The following is an 18,454-nucleotide window of genomic DNA, read 5'->3' as shown; positions in this document are numbered from 1 at the left end:
AAAAATGTGAAAGGAAAGACAAAGCAAATTCCATTTGTTTTGTTACTACTCAGTTAGTTGATGCGAAAGAGGCACTTCTGCACCTGACCCAAACAAAAATCACCAAATTACATAGCTTAAAATCAACAGGTTATAAAAAAGGCAGATCACTCATATACTTTGCAAATATTTTAATGATTATTTTAAGCATACACATTTGAAAATAGTTTGTGTGACTTGAAACTGCAACTCGAGTTAAATAAATGTTTATAATATACAAAGAAATACAGGGGAAAGCTTAGCTTGCTTTAACATGTGCCTTGCACCTAGAACCAGTGTTTCTAGCTTACTGTAAAATTGCACAAATGCATTCAAGGATTTGATCTTCAGAGCAGGACATGAAAGACTGAAAACATACGCACACCAAACAAACGAAAAGAAAAACAAAGCTTATTCATGATTGTATACTAAAAAGGATAGCAAGTAAAATTTTAATACTCAAATAAACAGTGCAGGCACTAGTAAACAGGAAATGCTTTGGAAGAAATGCCCATTCACTCTCTACATTACAACTCTACACAAGCAGGTTCTTGACCAATAGCAAGAGGCCAGCAAAGGAGGTCAAAAAAGTGGCATCTGTAGTGAACCCAGGTACCAATTGCTGTGCTTAATAAACTGAATAAAACACGATGCATTGTCAGAAATTAAACACTGAAAATATGACAAAAACTGCTCTTAGGAACATTTACAGGACCGTCCCAGCTTCCAGTCTCATAAGCCCTTGAAGCAGCACACAGTGCTCTGTGTCATAATATTTGCTGGCCTTGTAATTATTAACAGGAGAAGTGTGTTCCTGCCAAAACATTAGCAGCTAAGAGTTATTCATTATGGTTCTCTTTAAAGCCTCAAAAAGTAGGCAAGCTGTATCCAATTACAGCTGGATATAAACATTTTTTCACACAAACACGAGAGGCTTTTCTAGTTTCAGATTCAGTGTTCTGTTCAGTATCCATCAATGTTCATTTAATCAATTAAGATGAAAACCTTTCTCCATTGTAGCAGCTAGCAAACGTTCTCTCATAATTTCCTCAGAGGAGTATTCAGGCAATTTAAGGTAGTGCACACACGTGTTTACTGATGGATAACTTGCATCTGTTGCATCAACCTAAATCAAAAAAATATGTTAAAATGTATCCCTTGGGTCATTTAATGTATCATATTTAGTACTTCCAACCATGTAGATCTTTGTAAACCAAAGCAGACTTGGATCATTATCATTTTTAAAGTGGAGATATTTCATTACACTTTTAGCAGTTTTCAAATCTTCCAACATAATTTGGTTACATACCTTCCGAACAATTGTGAGCCGTGGATGAAGATTGGCCAGACCACCTGGTGGAAGAGTGGAACATCCTGTGGTGAACTGTAGAAATGCCTTCCTTTCATCTGATGACATCCCACAAAGAACTTTAATAAATCGAATGAACCCTGGGCTGAGGACAACAAAGAAAAAAATTCAATTAAAAAATACTGAAAATGGTTCCTTTATCCTACATTAAGCAAGTAGTATAAATTGTACTAAGTTCACGCAGAGGTTTACATAAATAAAGAAACTGAACATGAGGGAGCGGTAACCCTAAAACTAGAAAAAAAAATTGACCCAAAATGCTCTTGGCCACATATTCAATATGAATGCTTCCAACACTGTTGTTATTTTAGATTTCCAATGCCTGCAGTATTTTGCTTTTATGTTGAAGCATTTTTCTATCTCCAGAAGAGTCACTCTTTGATTTCTGAGACTTGCAGCAAAGTCTTGGCCAATGCAGACAAAGGATGAGTCAAATGGCCTCTCCGTGTAATAAATGTCCTAAAATTCCTAACTGAACTGGACTGTATTTGACAAGAAAGTTTATCATCTACATACATTATCCAAAGTGAAATATAAATCCATAAAACATTACTGGCCAACTTATTCAAGACAATGATGTAAAGGTAATTGGGGGCAAAAAGAAAAAAAATGGTATTTAGGTCAACAGTTCTTAAAGTTTGCAAGCTGAATCAGTACAGCAGAATTGACAACCCGGCTCTCTCAAGTACCTATCGCGGGTGTAGCCCAATTTGGGTTCTGTATAATTAATGATATCCTCTGCAGTCCAAGATGGTGACTGGTTTCCACAAAGGATCATTTGAACTTCTTCATGGCTGAAAGAGCTCAACTTTTCCATAGGAAAGACACGATTGAATCCATCTGGAAATGGGGAAGAATGATAAACACCATACGTAAGTTGACACTTTACAGTTGAGTCATTCAATTTACATTTGCCCTCATTAACCTTACTAGCTTTAGAGAAGATTAGTTTGCTCAATGGCAGGATAGTATATCAATTGACCAAACACTATTATATCAATAGATAATCATGTTTAAATATAATTTCTCAACTTCTTATTTTTCTTCAAACGTCATGTCTTCAATAGTTAAATAAAGCTAATTATTCATGCAATATCCAAGCAATTCTTGCTATTGACACTGTTCCATCATTTGCTCTAACCAAACCCCAGCTTGTTTTGAATAGGTGTAACTTGGTGGATTTGGACATTAATTGCTCATTGAAGCTGCCACAGGAAGTTGTGGTAATTAAAGCTCAAGCAACCTTCTAATGATGTATTCTGTTCCTCAATGTTAGCACATTCACGATTAAAAAGGGCATTACCTCTGAAAGCATCCATCTGCTTTTGTATTCCAGTGTGCATGCAGAAGTCAAACATCAATTCTACATACTCTTCTGCATTGTCTATCGTTACCATCTAAAAGAGAAGAATGCTAGATCAATCCAAAATTGACCAAAAATAAAAAAGCAAACAATAACATTTCATTGCAATTACTTTAGGTACACATTCCGCTCTCTTACTGAAGCGCAGATAAGCAAATTTAGGACAAAACACAAGATTGAGTAGGGCAGAAACCCTAGACTGTAATGTATTACCCAATGAAACAAAGTGGGGGGGGGGGGGGGGGTAGCGGCATGAAGGAGGGAGAGAGGAGGCGCAACCACGTGCAACATGGGAAGACAGACAGACAGACAGACAGACAGACAGACAGACAGAGAACAAGAGACTGGGTTAAAAACAAAGTAACAATTTCTTCCTCAGTAAGATCTGAAACGTTTACCACTGACCTCATCATCACCATTTGGCTTCAAATCAACAGCTGTAAATCCATGTACTTTGGATGAAGGACAAAACTGAAAATTGAGCCTGCAAAATTTGGGAAAAGAATAACAAAACAATTAAAAATACCTAATGTTTTAATAGTTGGCTTCAAATGATTGAGTGGAAGCATTTTGCATTCAGCCAAAAACATCTTTTGCTCATTTTCCCATTTCCTCAAATCTTTTGGATTGTGTGCATCTGACGGGACAACCAGATTAGTAGACTGGTGTAGGTAAACATACCCATGACCAATTTCCTGTATGATTGGAATCAGAGTCATTCAACATGGAAACAGACCATTTGGCCCAACTCATTCATGCCAACCAGGTATCCCAAAACTGATCTCATCCCACTTGCCTGCATTTGGCCCATATCCCTCTAAACCTTTCCTATCAATGAACCTATCCAAATGTCTTTTAAATGTTATTATTGTATTTGCCTTACCACTTGCTCTGGCAGCTTGTTTCATAAAAGTACCACTGTGAAAAAGTTGCCCCTCGGGTGCCTTTAATCTTTCCCCTTTTACTTTAAACCTACACCCTCTAGTTTTAGACCCTCTGAATATCGGGTAAAGACCTTGGCTATTCACCTTACCTGTGTCCCTCATGATTTGACAACCACAATAAAAAGTCACCCCTTAACATCTTATGTTCCAAGGGAAAAAACCTATCCCAGCCTATCCAGCATCTCCTTATAGTCTAACCCTCCAGGCTTGGTAACATCCTTGTAAAGGTTCAGAGTCAATAGAACAAGTATCGTTCAGAGCTGACCTTTTCCAAGACAGTGGAAATGTTAGGACAAGAAATGGACTATAATTCACAAGAAAGGAAAATAAACCACAAACATAATCATTGTACAAAACAGCAATCTCCTCCCACCAACAAACAAACAAAAATCTCCAAGTGAAGTTGTCTACTTCAAATCTCAACTATATTGCTCTCAGTTCAAAAAGCTGTGACAAGAAATCTGATGTCAATTCACTCCTCCAGCATGCAACTGAAAATATATAATAGCTTCATAAATTGTGTAAAAATGTATTTTTTAAAAAGCAGCTGATAACTTAAAATTGATTGGAACCTACATTTTAGACACTAATTCCCTGATTATAATTTGTAATCTGGTCACAAATGCATGATGATTTAACTCTTAAACCAAACAAAAGGTTAGATTGCCCAACAAGTCAAATAAATAGGATTTCACTTTAGCATTATAAATACAGAGAAATGGGAAGCACACACATCCAGACCTGTTAACAGGCAGACACTGCAGAGAATTATTTCATCATATTCACAAAAACAAAACTCAAATCTGGAAGCGCACTGCAATTATTTTGAAGAGAGAACGGCTAAGTTAAAGCAAAGTGTCACACCAATTCTGTGTCAGGCTGTGATATGTACAGTGCTCTTGTTTTTGGGCTTCAGATTTCCAGTGTTTAATCTGGACACAAATTCGCTATCTTATTCTGAGAAATAAATATATCGACCGGAGTAGGCGTGAACATTTTCAGAAGCACAACAGGAAGTACTTCGCCCTTAGAAGTCTTTCCAAGATTTAACCTTGAGGTCTAGATATTTACAGCCTAACCATGTCACCATACAGCATGGAAACAGACCCTTCGGTCCAACCCATCCATGCTAACCAGATAGCCCAACCGCCAGCACCATATCCCTCCAAACCCTTCCTATTCATATCCCCATCCAAATGCCTCTTAAATACTAACACAGCTACCTCAAACCAAAATGTTAATGGGTGAAAAAAAAACCACAGATAACTGATGGACTATGCCAGAAGCTAACAAGAAAATCCGTACCCTAGATCTTCTATGCCAAGTGGTGGTCCTGATCGATTCTTCAGAGTAAGCTCCTGGAGTTGTGTGTTTTTCTCATCTTCCGAAAGAGCTCTGTTACTTACTATTTGCCGCCTTTTCACGGAAAGTTCCTTAATTTCCTTCAAGAACCTAGCTCTGTGTGGATTTACCAATTCAAAATCCTCCCAAGTCAAAATTCCATGGAACCAACCAGGGGGTTTGGGTTTAGGAGGATCAAGAATAAACTCGGATTTTGAGTCTTCATCAAAACTACCAACAGATATAGAATCATGTCCTTCCTCTGTTGATGCTTCCGATTGGCTTTCAGTATAATGCAAGTCACCATCCAGCCGGGTTCCATATTCATTTAATAGCTTACTCATATTGCTTTTTATGTCTCCCATACACATGAGTTTGAAGAAAGGTTTAGATATTGGTATATCCACCAGTCTGTTGTCCTGAACGCATTTGGCTAAGAAAATTCCCAGAAAATGGAAAAGTTTGGTTATTCTGTCCATTTCTTCACTATCCTGTGGGAAAGCCGCAGAAAAAAGTCCACACGATCGTTGCACATAATAACCTGGTGGCTTAAGTCCTCCTCCTAAGTCAACCTGTTTAAAAACAGACAAGTTAAATATTCAATTGAAGTGGTATCAAGTTAGTTTTTAATACAGTGGCGCCTCGACATACGAACGACCCCGTTCATGAACAAATCGGTTTACGAACAGGATTGTACGTAAGATTTTGCTTCAACGTATGTACGAAATTCAAGGTACAAACGCAAAAAGCCCGTGTGCAACCATGTGGTTTCATTGTTCTGCTTTGCTATGCGCTTGTTGAACGCAAAAGCTCTCGGGCTCCACGTGATCTCATTCAGTTCGTCTTTGGCGCGTGCGCTGTGAACAGCCGTCCAAGCATTCTTACGCTATCTGAGCAATGGGAAAAATTGATTCAGTTCACGAACCGGATCCCGGAATGGATTAAGTCGAGACGCTACCGTATTATGAACAAAATGCTGGATCATGTTTTCAGTTGAAACAGAGTCTAATTGTAACCTTAGTGCATCAAAGCAAAAATAAAATTTTGTTTTAATTTTAATACCTGTCGGGATTCATCATCAGGAAAATCATCATCACACAGCCAAATCCCAAGTTCTTTTTTTTGAAACTCTGCTGCTACGAGTGCATAGAACTCTAATGTTGGACCAAGACCAGTTCCTTCTTCACCTAAAAACTCAACCTGAAAACATATCAGTAACAGGTAGATTGAAAATTTAAACTGGACAACCACCATCAGCCACATCATTAAAAACAACAAGAAGTGAAATTTCTGTCAATGATCAAGTTTGAAGAAGTCCATCCACTGATGTGCATTTTGTGGCATTCACTACAAAGAGAGGAGGCCAATTGGGATACTGGAAATTTTTAATTACACTGCAAGTTAAATTGAAAAAATACAACTTGTAGATCAATTTTGGTTTATTTCTTCAAGGCATGTAAAATACAGAAAATGCAAGATAAACAATATAAACTGTGCAGTCTGTCAGAAGTCCAGTTACTAACTGGCTTCTTGGTAGAGAAGAACTAAAGTATTATTTTAAAAAATTGACATGCTATAGAACTTTGTCTGTGCTCTCCAACATATGATCAAACAAATTTAACAAGGGAACAATTCATTCTGCATTAGAAACATATTGCTGACTGACAAAATTAGCAAATGTGTACTCTAATGACTTGAGGCACTGCTACAGAATCATCTGAGAGAATACCCTGAAAGGTTGGTTTAACTTCAAATAGGGAAGTCAACTCTAATTTGTGGAGATGTGCTGTGGAACATTTGAGAGAATGGTATCTTTCCCAAGCCTTGGTTCAATTTGTTTCTTTTTCCCAACCACCAAGACCACCTGACCTTCCTTGACAGCTTCCCTAATGTGCCCAACCCCTTCCTGCCCTAAAGGCCCAGCATTTTGATTGGTTTTGTGGAAGAGTCTGCACTCCTGGCAGTGCCTATCTTTGAGTTCTGCTGCTGTGCTGAGACTGTTACAGCTACTGGATAATCATTGGCTGGCTGCTCTCAAGGGTCAGATTTCTTGTGCAGTAGGTGGTGAAAGTCTGACACTGCCTTTATACTGCCCCAGCATATCATCTTTGTGGGGTAGACATTCTGAATTTGGCCTCACATTTCTCCCAAGGAGAGGGCCCTGCAGTACTTCACCCTGTAAACATCCTGTACATAAATCCTTAATACCCAACTTCTTTGCTTACTTCCTGCTTGTCAACTCTCCCTCCATAGATGCTAATGCAGAAGGGCTGCAGGAAGGACAGCAAGTGGGCCATAAGCAATGCACAAAATGAATGTCATTGCTTCCAAACTATGTAATAATTTTTGGAGACTCCATGATTCACGAAGTTTTTTTAAATTTGTGTATCACCTAACAGTCACCAGAAAAGGACCCTGATCAATTCCTCTCACAAACTGTGCACATACCAATTGCAGCAAGCCAGGGTGAGATAAGCAAACTCAATAATCACTGATAATCCCTGGCAATTGTACAGGCTACATGGTTTGATTATTTTCTCTCTAAACGGTTTTAGTAACAAAATGGCATGATTCCATTTGTTCTTCGTGAAGAATTCTGACAGAAACACAAGATTGTTCATTTTAAACATATTACTCAAACACACAGTAACCTACCAAGGTCACTTAATACTATTCCAATTGGATTTAAGGTTTTTTGTACTATTTACCTCAAGGACAGATTTCCTATCAGCATGAATTTGCATGACATTCTCTGCCCACTCCATTAATGTATCACCACGAGGAACCTTGACCCGTTCATGTTTTAATCTTCCAACTCTAAATTCTCCTGGATCATCGCGTCTCACTGTTGTTGTTGTTCGGGTACGTTCCATGGTGGCCTCACGTCTATTCTGTAGCCAAACTATTGCTCTAAAATAGTGATGAGAGGAACACAGTAATTTAAAAGTATAGATAGTAAGAACTAAAATGATAAAATGAACATCCTCACCAAGATATGTAGTAGAGGGTCAGCAGAAGCCAAATGAAATGAGTTAGGTTATACTATGCCAAACTTTCTACTGAACTGTTGTAAGTTAAAGTTATGGAAAATAAAACAAAGGCAACACTCGCATATTGTGCTGACATGGAGATGGTTTTTCAAAAAAAAATATGAAGACTAATTTATATTATTTAAGTCCATCATTTACCTTGATGCTCCAAACGCTGTGCAGGTGAAGTAAAGTTGTCTAGTTTCAAAAGGAATCAAGAATGGACACTTGCTGGTCAGCTGTTCACACCAGTCTGGTAATGCACTACTAGCCAAAGCCAATGGCTCCTGTGATAAAGGCCATTAAAAAAACTGAGCACATCAAATAGTGAGCAAATATCAAAAAAGGTGAATATCATTATGTTATAATAACCCAAAAACGTTTTACAGTTAGAAAGAGATTTAGGTAAGCTCCTCAATGACTACACTATTAACTCCTGGATACTTGAATGCATCAGTCTTCCAAATGGAATTGCTAAAGAATGTCATATACAATTTGTATTTTGGATCAATTTTAAACAGTTACCTCAATCTGCTGTAAGATTTTTGTGGTGACTTTTTTGCTTGTGAATTCTTCTGGGGAAACATTGAATTCAAGCTGACCATCACTTTCTGCAAATAACGGAAAACACCAAATGAACTAATCAATTCATGGATTTTATGTATTTCTATTTCTATGATAAAAGATGCAGCCTAACCTTCTTGACCTCTCCACGTGGTGTATGGATCACTAGCAATAATATAAAGAATACGAAGTAATTGCAGGACATCCTCTACACCACAAGCATTTTGCCCACTCCCAGCCTTGGCTTGTGGCTGCTCTCGTGTTCCACTAAGAATTTCACAACTGTGCAAAGAGGAAATGGATCCATGGCTTAATCCGGATGATTTTGTTCCATGCTCACAAAATTCCTGCAGAAAATGTTTATTTTCAAAGAACAAAAATTAATAACACACAGAACCATTGCAAAAATAATCAACTGCATGCAGTACTGGACAAAGCAGTTTGCATAGCATGGTTAACACACTAACTTTTATGGGAGTTAAAAGAACAAAAATGCATTAAAGCTACAACCATACATTAAGCTCATTTAAAGGAGTAACTCTGCAACATAAGCATTAAATTTGCTTCTACAGGTGCAAACACATGATTCATAAAAAATATTTTGCACAGTAGTATACCTTGTATGCAGCTATGAGCTGAGAACAATTTCTGTTTTTCCTAATACTTTTATTAGTGCCGGTTAATTTCCAGTGCCGCAGGAAAGCTGAATCTGCATTCTTCTGCAGGTACGTTATCAAGTCATTCTTTGGTAATTCATCAGTGCCAAGGTATTGTTCCACATGCTCTACAGACCAGCAGCCCTACAACAGGAAGAACCAAAGGTTGGTCTTTCCTGATTGTAAAGTCTTACGGGTTGTACATGCTTGAAAACATTTAAACTTTTTTATTACTCATGCTCTTAGGTTTAAAAAGATCCATTTGACAGAACTGTTAGTACTTCAAGATAGTCATAGTAATAGTTTAGTCTGTTATCATTAGGTGCAAAAAAGTGACAATTTTGGAACACAAAATAACCACTTACCATCTTTCCATTTTCCCCCTTTTCTTTATCAGTATCTTTCATCTCTCTGTACATAATCCTATAAGAAATGATAAGCACTTATCAGCTTTTCAGATTACGATCATAAATTTCTGGTTTGGATCTTTGGAGTTTATAACAGAGAAATTCAGCACTGATAGGTAAAATACTGTTCTATTCTAGATCTCAATCAGCAGCAAACTGTCCAAAAGGATAATGTAGCAAATAACAAGGGCAGGTTAAAGTTCATCAACACCCTAAGGTTAGCTTAATTTTAAAAAAAAAAGCAAAGAATTAACACATTACTGAATTTTAGTATTCTAAGCAAAATACACTGTATAAATGTGAAATGTAAGGTAATTTAGTTTAAAATTTGGATTTTGGTTAGTTAATTTGGTCTGCCCCTATAAAAGGGTTTGAATGATTAGTTTAAGTATTACTGCAGCTGTGGTGATTTATTTTAAAACAGTATGAGACACTTTCTGGAGAGTAATGAGGTTTTGTTTATAATGAGAGGATTTATGGGCAATTTCTGTTTGGGCTTAAAGGAAAAAACACAGCTTAAATAAAGCACTCTTCAGTTCAGGTTTGCAGAGGTCTTGGCTGGCGACAGACATGCAAGACATTTGCTCCTGAAGAGATAGTTAAGATCTGGTTTAAAAAAAAGCCTTTGCAGCAACTTTATATCCAATTTTCTTTGTGACTGTGACGTTCAGAACCAAACGGCAATGCCACAATCAGTGTGCCAACATTGTTTGCTGTCTGCAGAACATCAAATCAGCTATGCACGAGGAGTTGTACAGGTTAGTAAAAGTTGCTCCTCAGTTTAAAGCAGTTTGCAAGATCCAGACCAGAAACGGTTGGTTCAAATCCTGAAGGGGTTGTTGGAAGCTGATAAAAGTCTAAAGTTTAGTTGGAAGGAAACTCAGAAGAGGCTACCAGATTCACAAGACTCAATTAAATTAAGAGCTGTTGTGGTTCTGTTCGCCGGGCTGGAAATTTGTGTTGCAGACGTTTCGTTCCCTGTTTAGGTGACATGGTCAGTGCTTGGGAGCCTCCTGTGAAGTGCTTCTGTGATTTATAAATGCCAGAGGAAACATCACAGAAGCACTTCACAGGAGGCTCCCAAGCACTGACCAGGTCACCTAAACAGGGGACAGGGGGTGAAACGTCTGCAACACAAATTTCCAGCTTGGTGAACAGAACCACAACAACGAGCACCCGAGCTACAAATCTTCTCTTAAACTTTGAAATGGAGACCTCTATACATGTGATAGAGAAGGGAATTCCCTCTGGTGCATGTAAAAGACCATAGGAATTAATGGTACTACATTTTACCATGTTGTACAAAATCTTTGAACTTGAGACATGTAAATAGTTTTAATTCTATTTTATTCCTCATTTCATTTGCATATCAAATTTGTGCTTTATTGTCAAAATCAGATCTGCAATTGTACGCATGCCATCTGTTTTTCCGTCCGCCTGTGACTGTGCCTCTCAGTGAAAGACCATCACACAAACCAAAAAACAAAAATTTGATCGACGAAACCAGGTTTCAATCTGGAATTGGTCAGCATCAACTGGGATCATAATATATTGCTAATTGAGAAATTTAAGCTAAATACATAACAGACACCAAGTCTCTGCCTTCTGTTTATAAAAATGACTAACTCATTTCACTCACTGATACAAAAAGTGAAATGCTATATTACTTAAACATTATCATGCTATAGAAGGGTTGAACATTCTCCAGGTTCAAGTTTGCCTGTCAAGTGCTTTCATCATAATTTTCACGATTCTATTCACTCAAAAGTTGCTGCAGCTACATACTTAACTTTGATTTATTATGGAGAAGAAATCAAAGTTAAGTGTATACATGAGGTTTATTTACCAAAGGTCTTTTACAATACTTTATCCTCATTGTGACCTCATATTAATGGTTATGAATGATGTCTCTTCGCTTGATTCATTGTGGGTACACACGCTGAACTTAAATCAATAAGTCATTGATACACAACCGAAAGCGGTAGCCAAGGACTTCGGAACAGAAATTCAAGAGCAAACAATAACTTAATAGTTTATCCAAAAGACATGTATTTCAGAAATAACTTCTAATCAAATAAATCCAAACATGCAAGGTTTCCAATTATGTTCACTTACGTGTAAGTTGGTTCCCATATGCGTCTAAACTTATCAGATTTTATATTCCCATTACAAGAAAGCTGCAACAGTTTCTGTACGTAACAGAAAATGGTGGCTCTGTAGTTTGAGAGGGGCAACTCCACTTCACGAGATGTACCCAAACCCGCTACCTTAAGAGTTAGTGCTAATCGTGGTGAAGGAGCACACTCTACTTCCTCCGACAGCTCTGATCGAGGTGTTCCTACAAAACATATATTTCAAAGATTAAAGCCCACACTGTTTTTTAAAAAATGTAAAACATTACAAAAAAGTGTACACCAAACCAACGTAAAGCCTGCTTTCAGATGATATCACTATGCAACCAAATTAGAACATATTGCTATTACTGCAAGACTTCAATTACTAAAACAATAGGTTACAAAAGGAATAGCAGAATGTGTCATAAAAGGGAAGAAAATAAACAGCCAGTGTGTTTTATGTAGCAATGTGTCTCAACAAAACAAAAGGAAGAGAGCTTGAAAAAGTCTCTTTGATCAAGAAATTACCTGGGGGAGGGATTTCTAAATCAGTTGTCTGCTGCACATTTGTGCGACCAGGTCGTGGATCAAAAGCAGGTACTAAAGCAGAGAATTGCCGCTTTAGGACAAAATCGTCATCCCATGTTCTGCGACGTCCTCCTTTTGTTTCATATTCTTCTTCTTCCTGTGTTTCAAGGTTTAATGAAGGTGATTTTATGTACAATAGACCCCCCATACCCACAGGGGATACGTTCGAGGACCTACCGTGGAAGCCCGAAACCGCGGATAGGAGCGAACCCATTCATTTTAAATGGGAAACATACCTTCCCGACAGTCTCCTGGCCCCTGGTTCCAGAACGCTCCCTATAATAATGTTCCAGCCAGTTAACTGCAGGTAACTGAAACCACAGAAATTGATTCCGTGGATACAGGGGTCGCCCCGTATTGTCAAGCATTATAAAACTACAAATTAATAGATCAGAACTGCATATCTCAAACAGGACAAAAAAAACCTGTATTACACACTTGTGTTACTACTGTTGTTTAAGTAATCTCAACAGAAACACTCAGAATGACAGAAGAAGGCATACCATAACTTCTTCATACTCCTGATCTTCTTGGTTGTCATCTTCATTTTCATCATCTTCCTCATCTGGTTCAGGCAAATCTTCATCATCTTCAAGTTCTGCCAATAAAGTACTAGCACGACAACTATCTAGAAAATCTTTAGAATATAAAGTAAATATCATTTAGCTGGAAAAACCTATTTCAGAGTCAATTCAAAATTATTCTTTAATATTAAATTAAATAATGCTGAGTTGCAAGGTAAACCTGTTTATGTTATAAATGGCATAATTATACACAGCTGCCCTGCATGTTTGCACTTTAACAAATATATATGCTGCCATGAGTTGGTGATGGAAGAGGCATGATGAAGAAAGTGACCTCTGGAGAAAATTAATTGGATCAGAATGTCAACAGCAACACAGCAGATGCATCCAAATGTCTGCCACTGCATTAATTTGAATTCACTGGTTTGGGCAGTTTGGGATTAAGTATTTTCTTTGTTGGGTTGTTGGCATCACTGGCAAGACTAACATTTAAGGCCCAACTGACATTGCCTTCAAGGTGATGGCGAGACACCTTCTTGAACGAATGCAGTCTGAAATGAAAGTATTTCCATATAGAAAGTTGCAGGATTTTGACCCAGTGGAACTTGAGGAACAGTAAAATGCTAAGAAGCAGGTATGGCATGCAACTTCAAAAAGGCAGCCTGGAAAGAGTCTTCCTATACATAGAACATAGAAACATAGAACATAGAAAAATACAGCGCAGTACAGGCCCTTCGGCCCTCGATGCTGCGTCGACCAAAGCCTATCTAACCTACACTAGCCCAATAACCTCCATATGCTTGTCCTATGCCCGCTTAAATGACCATAAAGAGGGAGAGTCCACCACTGCTACTGGCAGGGCATTCCATGAACTCACAACCCGCTGAGTAAAACATCTACCCCTAACATCTGTCCTATACCTACCTCCCCTTAATTTAAAGCTGTGTCCCCTGGTAACAGCTGACTTCATTAGCGGAAAAAGGTTCTCACTGTCAACCCTATCTAAACCCCTAATCATCTTGTACACTTCTATCAAATCGCCCCTAAACCTTCTTTTCTCCAATGAGAACAGCCCCAAGTGCCTCAGCCTTTCCTCATACGATCTTCCTACCTTGCCAGGCAACATCCTGGCAAACCTCCTCTGCACTCGTTCCAATGCCTCCACATCCTTCCTATAATATGGCGACCAAAACTGCACACAATACTCCAGATGAGGCCACACCAGAGTCTTATACAACTGCAACATAACCTCAGGACTCCGGAACTCAATTCCTCTACCAATAAAGCCCAGTACACCATATGCCTTCTTCACAGCACTATTTACCTGGGTGGCAACTTTCAAAGATCTGTGTACATGGATCCAAGATCCCTCTGCTCATCCACACTACCAAGTAGTCTACTATTAGCCCAGTAATCCATCTTCTTGTTACTCCTACCAAAGTGAATGACTTCACACTTAGCTACATTGAACTCCATTTGCCACCTTTCTACTCAGCTCTGCAACTTATCTATATCCCGCTGTAACCTGCCACATCCTTCTTCGCTGTCCACAACTCCACCGACTTTCGTGTCATCCGCAAACTTGCTCACCCAGCCGTCAAACCCCTCCTCCAGGTCATTTATAAAAATGACAAACAGCAATGGTCCCAAAACAGATCCTTGTGGAACACCGCTAGTAACTGCGCTCCAAGATGAACCTTTACCATCAACTACTACCCTCTGTCTCCTTCCGGCCAGCCAATTCCTAATCCAAATCTCTAATGCACCCTCAATGCCATACCTCCATAGTTTTTGCATTAGCCTGCCATGGGGTACCTTATCGAACGCCTTGCTAAAATCCATATACACCGCATCTGCTGCTTTACCCTCGCCCACTTCCTTGGTCACTTTCTCAAAGAATTCAATAAGGTTTGTGAGGCACGACCTGCCCTTCACAAAACCATGCTGACTATCCTTGATCACATTATTCCTATCCAGATGTTCATAAATCCTATCCCTTACAATTCTCTCTACACCTGGTACCTTTACACTTCCAGGTAATAGAAGTTGTGGTTCTGAAGCCACACTGAATTGCTGCACTGTAATGATTTTTTTCCCCTCCCTCACTAGTCAATGCCTTTCTCAAGCTGCTCAATTAACAACTGTGCACTTATCCAAATTTGAATATCAAGTCGTCAGCTGATCAATTAAATAAACATGATTCTGTAAAGAACAGATACTGGTGCAATCAAATCCAGGAGTAATCTTACTTGGAAGATAATTACAATTCAAACACTCATACAGATACATGCAATCTTGCCAATTAAGAAAATCTAGTTGAAATATATGCACAATATATTTAGGAAAGTAAATAATCAATTACAACGAAAAATAGCCAAATTTTCTGCATTTTCAGGGGAAAAAAAAATGTATGGTTCAACTTTTTCTTGTGCATCTTAGGATAAGCAGATACCTTTCTATACAAATATTAAAAAGACCAAATTAACTAAGAAACCTTCAGTTAAACCAGAGATTTCATAACCGGAGTTTATACAAACATCCAAAGTTCATTTGATAAAAAGGGAGACCAAATTCTTTCAAAAGATTAATACCATGTTTTAGTTGTGAAGTAGTGATCGGAAAATTGACCATTTAGATTTCAAGGTCTTTCTATGCCAGTCTTTTAGAGACTCCCAATGACAAGACAGGAAGACTATGGATAAACCTTTTAAAGATAGGTCGCAAAACAAAGGTGAATGCTTGGTTTTCTTGGTCAACTTTTACCCATGTACAGAGGTATTTCGAAATTTTCTACGAAAATGCCTGTGAAGTCCAGCTCGAGAAATTAGACAAAGCAACTAATCCTGGACTTCACAACAAACAGCTTTGCAAAAGCTCAAACACCTTGTCACAATAGTCTTTTTTCAAAAACAAAATTCTTTTAGCTGGTAACTCCTTCCATTGGGTCTTACTTGTTCTCTGCCCTGGTGAACCAGGTGCTGAAATGAAATGCTTCAGGAACAAGGATTTAAAAAGGTAGTCAGTTAACTGAGCCCTGACAATATTTTGACCAATTAGAGTCCAAGCCAATGAATCAGTACCCTCTTCTCTCACAGCAAAAATTGTTGTTTCCTTTTGAAAGCCAGTACTCTGGCCATTCTGTCCTGATGATGGCAAGATGGGAAGGTTTTGTCTTTTTTTCTAGGAATACAGTCAGTTCTAACATAACGCAATAGTTCCGTCCTTGTGTGATCTTGCATTATAACCAAATCAGGAAATAGCTGTGACATTTAAACTAATGGGGCCAGAATCAAGTTATAGCCAACACAGCTAAGGAAAGCTTGCATTCTACAAAACGGTCTAAATTCAACTGCGTTAAAGCCAATTTGTATTGAAGCAGCATGCATTATAGCAGAACCAACCATACACAATTAGTAATACAACATGGAAATGGTTATAGTGAACCTAATACGCCAAAGCATTGTGGATTGCTTTTAAAAACTTGAGTTTCACTCTAAACAGAAGTACTAGACCATCAAGGGTACTTTACGCATAACAAATTAATAAATCAGTTCAACTGTGTATTTCTGGTTATTATGCGGCACAAAGTTCAAAATTGTGTGAAAAGGTCAGAACAAGCCATGACTCAGGATGTCTGGGCTTAACTTGGTCCCTCAAAAGGATCAGCAATTGAACTGATTCACGCAACAGTACTATGAATTGACCTTCCCTTCCAATTGCACACAAATCATTCTGAAATCATAAAGTCATATTTTCACTGTCCACTCACATAGAAAATAATTTTATCAGAGTGTCAATCACAAACAAACTGTCATTGTGCTCAGACTTTAGTCTGTCCCAAAGCTGCTCAATAGTTTGCCAGGTCTTCTGAGCCCAGTTACATCAGAAATGTAAGAGCTCTGTTAGATCGTTGTAGATTGGTGGGGAAGTGACTAGTCAGTCTCACCTTTCAAGGCACAAGCCACCATAAGCTAAATGTCCCATGAGTGCAACAACAATAACATGTGAATCCTCGAGCTTAGATGAATGCTATGAATGGCTGAGCGAGCGATTTGGTGAAGGCAGACAGGTGAAATACTTACCTCAGGAGTTCTAACATGTTTTGCCCACTCCAATTTTCCCTTGGTAACTAACTATCAAAATGATTGCATCAGAACTTCTATGGTCTTTGGTTCTAATTCAAAAACATCCATGTCGTAGGGGAACTGCCTGACAAAATTCAAACATACCAGGTCAGAAGTCACACAACATCAAGTTTAGTCCAAAAGGGTTAATTTGAAATCATAAGCTTTGGAACTTTTGCTCCACCAGGTGCTCTTTCACCTGACAAAGGAGCAGCACTCGAAAAGTTTGACATTTCAAATAACCGGCTGGGCTGTAACCTGGTGTCATGTGACTTCTGACTTTGTCCACCCCAGTTCAACCCCGGTACTTCTACATCATGATTTCCAAAGAAGTCAGCATGTTGGGACTTTTGCCGGCCCCAACACGCGAAATTCAGTCTTTGACAATCCAGAGATTGGAAAACATTTAAATTAGCATTTATGGAACTTGATTATATCCAATGAAACAACCTTAAACAAGAAATATTTTTAAAAATAAGTGCAAGCATTACCTTGAAGACTACATTTTAAAAAAAACTTTCACAAAATTCAACGCAGACAATGTGAAAATATTTGTTCCCGTCATCATCGTCCTTGGGAATAACCTACCATATAAAGAGAATTCTGCCTCTTGACCTGTGTCACTCTCACTGGAAGTAGATGTCAGACTTGTTGTCAGAGTATTACTGAGTGACTGACCGACTGACAAACCAGTGGTCGCTGTGGCTACATTGTTGCTGCTGGTGACGCTGGAAGTTGACATAGTGACAGTTGATGTGGTACCAGTTGTTGTGAGGTTTGGGAAACTCTGGGCACCCATGAGAGGAGAAGCTACAGGTTTCAGGAAACAGAAACTAAATTACTGATACTACATTAAAAAAAAAGCAGAATTTTCTTAGTGTGAATTTCAGCAGCTTCTTAAAATCAATGTTTTACTTTCCACCACAATAAATGAACAATTGTTAAAAACCTAATAAATTTATCTTGTTTGAAATCCCAACTTTTAACCAAGTGGATGAAACTAAATAGCTTCACTTCTCTGCAATTTAAGGCTGTGCCAATAGATTTCAAATATAAAGGAAATATGAAACCTTATAAAAAACAAGAATCAAAACTTCTATAATTAATATTTCCATTGGCTAAACAAACCAAGTACTCTTAATATTGCTGTTATATATTAAGTGGCAAACTCAAAGAAAACGCTTGCACTATAACTGCAGGGAAATGTAACCCTGAAGGAAGTACAATCTAATTGTTAGCCACCATATATTATCATGGTGTGTGTGTAAAAGTCAACTAATAATTTAAAATTTTTGACAGTAGGTTTCAAGAAGGGAATTGCTGAGTGTAATGAGGGAAATTAACGGAAATAGGAAGTACAAACAGTAGAGCTCAAAAAGAGGGTTCAGAGTGACCTGGTGGCAATAAAAATTT

The 18,454-nt window shown here is 38.2% G+C and overlaps 1 protein-coding gene across 8 annotated transcripts in view; it reads right to left on the bottom strand.

The window, feature by feature from the left end:
- Positions 1 to 155: 155 nt before the first annotated feature.
- Positions 156 to 18,454, bottom strand: part of hectd1 (HECT domain containing 1) — an 81,897-nt gene continuing 63,598 nt past the window's right edge. For 6 of the 8 annotated variants that reach the window (XM_072568974.1, XM_072568979.1, XM_072568978.1 and 3 more), the window contains exons 26-42: positions 17,630 to 17,851; positions 12,897 to 13,030; positions 12,334 to 12,490; positions 11,807 to 12,029; positions 9,650 to 9,707; positions 9,246 to 9,428; positions 8,762 to 8,975; positions 8,590 to 8,675; positions 8,224 to 8,351; positions 7,744 to 7,945; positions 6,098 to 6,235; positions 5,000 to 5,607; positions 3,156 to 3,234; positions 2,691 to 2,784; positions 2,077 to 2,227; positions 1,328 to 1,472; positions 156 to 1,144 (exon numbers count right to left, since the gene is read on the bottom strand). In XM_072568974.1, coding sequence (XP_072425075.1) covers positions 1,007 to 1,144; positions 1,328 to 1,472; positions 2,077 to 2,227; positions 2,691 to 2,784; positions 3,156 to 3,234; positions 5,000 to 5,607; positions 6,098 to 6,235; positions 7,744 to 7,945; positions 8,224 to 8,351; positions 8,590 to 8,675; positions 8,762 to 8,975; positions 9,246 to 9,428; positions 9,650 to 9,707; positions 11,807 to 12,029; positions 12,334 to 12,490; positions 12,897 to 13,030; positions 17,630 to 17,851 — 2,960 coding nt within the window. In that variant the 3' untranslated portion in view covers positions 156 to 1,006. The remainder of the gene's footprint in view (positions 1,145 to 1,327; positions 1,473 to 2,076; positions 2,228 to 2,690; positions 2,785 to 3,155; positions 3,235 to 4,999; positions 5,608 to 6,097; positions 6,236 to 7,743; positions 7,946 to 8,223; positions 8,352 to 8,589; positions 8,676 to 8,761; positions 8,976 to 9,245; positions 9,429 to 9,649; positions 9,708 to 11,806; positions 12,030 to 12,333; positions 12,491 to 12,896; positions 13,031 to 17,629; positions 17,852 to 18,454) is intronic. The other 2 variants (XM_072568981.1, XM_072568982.1) reach the window with 1 other exon arrangement.

Source organism: Chiloscyllium punctatum, chromosome 4, assembly GCF_047496795.1.
Source record: "Chiloscyllium punctatum isolate Juve2018m chromosome 4, sChiPun1.3, whole genome shotgun sequence".
Lineage (NCBI taxonomy): Eukaryota > Metazoa > Chordata > Chondrichthyes > Orectolobiformes > Hemiscylliidae > Chiloscyllium > Chiloscyllium punctatum.
This window is presented reverse-complemented; position numbering and strand designations above follow the sequence as displayed.